Source organism: Aethalodelphis obliquidens, unplaced genomic scaffold (assembly GCF_003676395.1).
Source record: "Aethalodelphis obliquidens isolate GAN/ISIS:26980383/991018 unplaced genomic scaffold, ASM367639v1 scaffold45, whole genome shotgun sequence".
Classification (NCBI taxonomy): domain Eukaryota; kingdom Metazoa; phylum Chordata; class Mammalia; order Artiodactyla; family Delphinidae; genus Aethalodelphis; species Aethalodelphis obliquidens.
In genome coordinates this window covers 12,688,640-12,694,639 of record NW_020837989.1, presented here as the reverse complement: position 1 = coordinate 12,694,639, position 6,000 = coordinate 12,688,640, and the positions used below count along the sequence as shown (strand labels likewise).

At 40.7% G+C, this 6,000-nt stretch overlaps 1 protein-coding gene across 1 annotated transcript in view; it reads right to left on the bottom strand.

The window, feature by feature from the left end:
* Nucleotides 1-1,942: 1,942 nt before the first annotated feature.
* Nucleotides 1,943-6,000, bottom strand: part of LOC113606777 (zinc finger protein OZF-like) — a 56,659-nt gene continuing 52,601 nt past the window's right edge. The window contains 5 exon segments of the mRNA XM_027081401.1: nucleotides 1,943-2,245; nucleotides 2,321-2,323; nucleotides 2,417-2,506; nucleotides 2,508-2,724; nucleotides 2,808-3,265. Of these exon segments, the coding sequence (XP_026937202.1) occupies nucleotides 1,943-2,245; nucleotides 2,321-2,323; nucleotides 2,417-2,506; nucleotides 2,508-2,724; nucleotides 2,808-3,265 (1,071 nt within the window).

Here is a 6,000-nt window from a genome sequence, read left to right as displayed (position 1 = left end):
AAAAACAATAGATATATAAAAATCAATTTGCTGTACACCAGAAACTGACAGAACATTGTAAATCAAGTAAAATTCAATCAAAACAAAACAAAACATAGGCTTAAAGTCTAGAATAAACTAGCTTATACATCACATATATCACTATTTAAAGTGAGGTAAGTAACTTAAGACGACTTAGAGATACTGCCACACTAAACAGTCAGTGTTTAAAGTCCAAAGCTAGGCAAAAAAAAAACAAAAAACAAAAAAGCTAGGCACAGACTCCGCTGAGACAATCTCACTCACAGCACTTTCAGAGTGAGGATGCATGTATATGCTGTAAGTTTTCCTGATCTGTTAACCACAAATTATCCCTGGCTGTCAACCATGAATTGGAGGCCACCCTTAACTGCCTTGGCTTCCTCTCTCGCTAGCTGTCATGCTGTCAGTTCTTGGCACCCTTGGATGCCTGTGCTAAAACGCAATTTTTGGGTTTTTTGTTTGTTTGTTTAAAAATTTTGTTGGAGTATAATTGCTTTAAAATGGTGTGTTAGTTTCTGCTATAACAAAGTGAATCAACCATACATATATCCCCATGCCTCCTCCCTCTTGCGTCTCCCTCCCACCCTCCCTATCCCACCCCTCTAGGTGGTCACAAAGCACAGAGCTGATCTCCCTGTGCTATGCAGCTGCTTCCAACTAGCTATCTATTTTACGTTTGGTAGTGTATATATGTCCATGCCACTCTCTCACTTTGTCCCAGCGTACCCTTCCCCCTCCCCATATGCTCAAGTCCATTCTCTAGTAGGTCTGTGTCTTTATTCCTGTCTTGCCCCTAAGTTCTTCATGACCTTTTTTTTTTTTTTTTTAGATTCCATATATATGTGTTAGCATATGTTATTTGTTTTTCTCTTTCTGACTTACTTCACTCTGTATGACAGACTCTAGGTCCATCCACCTCACTATGAATAACTCAATTTCATTTCTTTTAATGGCTGAGTAATATTCCATTGTATATATGGGTCACATCATCTTTATCCATTCATCTGTCGATGGACACATACATTGTTTCCATCTCCGGGCTATTATAAATAGAGCTGCAATGAACATTCTGGTAAATGACTCTATTTGAATTATGGTTTTCTCAGGGTGTATGCCCAGTAGTGGGATTGCTGGGTTCTATGGTAGTTCTATTTTTAGTTTTGTAAGGAACCTCCATACTGTTCTTCATAGTGACTGTATCAATTTACATTCCCACTAACAGTGCAAGAGGGTTCCCTTTTCTCCACACCTCTCCAGCATTTATTGTTTGTAGATTATTTGACGATGGCCATTCTGACTGGTGTGAGGTCATACCTCATTGCAGTTTTGATTTGCATTTCTCTAATGATTAGTGACATTGAGCATTCTTTCATGTGTTTGTTGGCAATCTGTATATCTTATTTGGAGAAATGTCTATTTAGGTCTTCTGCCCATTTTTGGTTTTTTTTTTTTTTTTTAAGATGACAAAATTATATGAACAGAAATTTCAAAAAGGAAATATGGCTGTCTGATTCACTTTGCTGTACACCTGAAACACAACATTGTAAATTAACTATACACCAATAAAAATTTAAAAAAAGAAATATGGTTGGAAATTAACACATGGAAAACCACTCACATTGTGTCAATAGGGAAATGTTAGTTAAAATCACTAGATACACCTATGACATCACTGAAATTAGAAAGCCTGAACATACCAAGTGTTGGTAAAAAACAGGAACTCATGTTCTGCTGCTTCTCGTGAGACTATAAAAATATACTACCATTTTAGAAAAGTTTGACAGGCCACATATAAGGTATACATTCACCTACTCTACTACATAGGAATTGTGCTGTTAGATATTAACTCAAGTGAAGGAAAGCATAAGTCCAGAAGGCATTGCCCTAGTGTGAACTTTGTTTTTTATGAGTTTGGAGCTACCTACAAAGAAGTACATACATAAGGCTTTTCTCTAGTGTGGATTCTCTGATGGACAACAAGACTTCTTCTGTAGACAAAGACTTCCCCACATTCACTGCACATATAAGGCCTTTCTCTAGTGTGGATTCTCTGATGGACAACAAGACTTGTTTTGTAAGTGAAGGGCTTCCCACATTCACTGCATTTAAAAGGCTTTACTCCAGTGTGGACTTTTTGGTGCTGAACAAGTGTATACTTGCGCATGAAGGCTTTCTCACGTTCATTACACTTATAGGGTCTTTCTCCAGTATGGATTCTCTGGTGCTCAGCAAGTTTAGCTTTGTCATTGAGAGCTTTCCCACATTCGCTGCACTCATAACACCTTCATGCAGTGTGAACATTCTCATGTCTATTGAGGGCAAAACTGCTTGTAAAGAATTTCCCACATTTGTTACACCCATAAGCCTTCTCTAAAGTGTAAATTCTCTTATGCACAATAAGACTTCCTTTGTAGACATAGGCTTTCCCACATTCACTGCACATGTAAGGCCTTTCTCCAGTGTGGATTCGCTGGTGATAAAGAAGCCTTTTTTTTGAAGACAAAGGACTTTCCACATTTGCTACACCCATAAGGCCTTTCTCCACTGTGGACCCTCTGGTGCACAAGAAGGTTATTTTTGTTCAGGAAGCACTTTCCACATTCACCACATTTATGAGGATTTTCTCCAGTGTGGATTTTTTGGTGCTGAACAAGTGAATCCTTGCGAAGGAAGGCTTTCCCACATTCATTACACTCATATGGTCTTTTTTCCAGTGTGGATTCTCTGGTGCTCAAAAAGTTTATATTTGTGGGCAGACTTTCTCACAATTACAGCACTCATAAGGCCTTTCTCCTGTGTGAACTTTCTGATGATGAATAAGACTGGAGCTGTGTCTAAAGAACTTCCCACAGTCACTGCACTCATAAGGTTTTTCTCCAGTGTGAACTCTCAGGTGCTCTGTGAATTTAAACTTTTTACTGAAGGCTTTGCCACATTCACTGCACTTGTGATGCTCTTGCCCAGGGTGAGAGACCTCCCTTCTCTGCCTGCTTCTACGTGGATGCTCTCCATCATGGGAGGGCTGGTGCTGGGGAAAGCCTAAGCTGCCTAGGAAAGCCTTCTCAACCTCTCTGCACATTAACATATTGTCAGCCAAGTACAAAACATCTTTCTCCACCAGGACGCTTGTATCAGAAGACAGAGGCTTCAGGATAGCTGGCTCCAGCTTTGGATTCCTGTCTTCTGTCACTTGTTCTACAGAAACACATTGTTCAGAAACGGCCTCCTCAGCTTCTACTCCATGCTAACAACCCAGGGAGTCTATAAGTGACAGGTTCTCCAGCATCATGTCACAGTACAGGAGTCTCTGAGCATCGTTAAGGAGACCCCACTCCTCCTGGGAAAAGGACATAGCCACATCCTCAAAGATCACATGGCCCTGTCCAGGGACCATAAATGCTGCTGCTACCATGGGAACCTGAAACAATAACGGAATCCAAATGGATGAAGACTCCTTCTTTCCTGGAAAGGACTCAGCCAATGAAAAGCCATGGACTCTGGGCTGGGTCCTGCACCGCGTTGGTTGACATAGGACCCTGTGGTCGCGGTGGTGCCAGGAGACGTGCAGGATAATGGCGGAGACCTAGGCCAAAAATCCTGGAAGCGGGTTCCGCAAGCTGCTCACTCCTGGGCAGTGTGGATGGCGCCCCTCAGTCTCTTTCCAGTTTCTCTAAGCTCGGCTCCACCGAGTGATCCTGAGCCTCGGGTCCTGCAGACGGCAGCAAAAGCAGCCAAACGACCTCCTTCAGGTAGGATCCGGAAGTCCCGCCCACTCCTAATTCTTCTGCCTCTTTTTGGATTGGGTTGTGTGTTTTTTTGATATTGAGCTGCATGAGCTGCTTGTAAATTTTGGAGATTAATCCTTTGTCTGTTGCTTCAATTCCAAATATCTTCTCCCATTCTGAGGGTTGTCTTTTTGTCTTTTTTATGGTTTCCTTTGCTGTGCAAAAGCTTTTAAGTTACATGAGGTCCCATTTGTTTATTTTTGTTTTTATTTCCATTTCTCTAGGAGGTGGGTCAAAAAGGATCCTGCTGTGATCTATGTCCTAGAGTGTTCTGCCTATGTTTTCCTCTAAGAGTTTGATAGTGTCTGGCCTTGAATTTAGTACTTTAATCCATTTTGAGTTTATTTTTGTGTATGGTGTTAGGGAGTGTTCTAATTTCATTGTTTTACATGTAGCTGTCCAATTTTCCCAGCACCACTTACTGAAGAGGCTGTCTTTTCGCCATTGTATATTCTTGCCTCCTTTATCAAAAATAAGGTGACCATAGGTGCGTGGGTTTACCTCTGGGCTTTCTATCCTGTTCCATTGGTCTATATTTCTGTTTTTGTGCCAGTACCATACTGTCTTGATTACTGCAGCTTTGCAGCATAGTCTGAAATCCAGGAGCCTGATTCTCTGAGCTCCGTTTTTCTTCCTTAAGATTGCTTTTTCTATTCGGGGTCTTTTGTGTTTCTATACAAATTGTGAAATATTTTGTTCTAGTTCTGTGAAAAATGCCATTGGTAGTTTGATAGGGATTGCATTGAATCTGTAGATTGTGTTGGGTAGTATAGTCATTTCACTATATTGATTCTTCCAATCCAAGAACATGGTATATCTCTCCATCTATTTGTATAATCTTTCATTTCTTTCATCACTGTCTTATACTTTTCTGCATCCAGGACTCTTGTTTCCTTAGGTGGGTTTATTCCTAGGTATTTTATTCTTTTTGTTGCAGGGGTAAATGGGTGTGTTTCCTTGATTTCTCTTTCAGATTTTTCATCATTAGTGTATAGGAATGCAAGACATTTCTGTGCATTAATTTTGTATCCTGCTACTTTACCAAATTCATTGATTAGCTCTAGTAGTTTTCTGGTAGCATCTTTAGGATTCTCTACGTATAGTATCACATCATCTGCAAACAGTGACAGCTTTACTTTTGTTTTCCAATTTGGATTGCTTTTATTTTTTTTTCCTCTCTGATTTCTGTGTCTATAACTTCCAAAACTATGTTGAATAATAGTGGTGAGAATGGAAAACCTTGTCTTGTTCCTGATCGTAGAGGAAACAGTTTCAGATTTTCACCATTGAGGATGATGCTAACAGTGGGTTTGTCACATACACCCTTTATTATGTTGAGGTAAGTTCCCTCTATGCCTACTTTCAGGTATACTGCCTATTTATTTTTCATTTGTTTGGTCTGATGGGTTTTTACCTTCCTCCTTCATCTGTTGTGTGTTTCTCTGTCTTCTCATTTTGCTTAACTTACTGTGTTTGGAGTCTCCTTTTAGCAGGCTGCAGCTTCCCAGTTCCCGTTGTTTTTGGTGTCTGCCTCCAGTGGGTAAGGTTGGTTGACTGGGTTGTGTAAGCTTCCTGGTGGAGGGGACTGTTGCCTGTGTTCTGGTGGATGAGGCTGGATCTTGTCTTTCTGGTGGCCAGAATCTCGGCCAGCGGTGTGTTTTGGGGTGTCTGTGACCTTATTATGATTTTAGGCAGCCTCTCTGCTAATGGGTGGGGTTGTGTTCCTGTGTTGGTAGTTGTTTGACATCGGGTGTCCAGCACTGCAGCTTGCTGGTCGTTGAGTGGAGCTGGGTCTTAGCATTGAGATGCAGGTCTTTGGGAGAGCTTTTGCCACTTGTTATTATGTGGAGCCAGGAGGTCTCTGGTGGACCAGTGTACTGAACTTGACTCTCCCATCTCAGAGGCACAGGCCTGACACCCAGCTGAAGCACTGAGACCCTGTCAGCCATGTGGCTCAGAAAAAAAGACAGAAAAGAAAGGAAGAAAGAAAGGAAGAAAGGAAGAAAGAAAGAAAGAAAGAAAGAAAGAAAGAAAGAAAGAAAGAAAGAAAGAAAGGAAGGAAGGAAGGAAGGAAGGAAGGAAGGGAGGAAGGAAGAAAGAAGGAAAGAAAGAAGGAAAGAAAGAAAGAAAATAATAAAATCAAAGAAAATGATTAAAATTAAAAATATTAAAAATAAAAAATAATTAAAAAGTA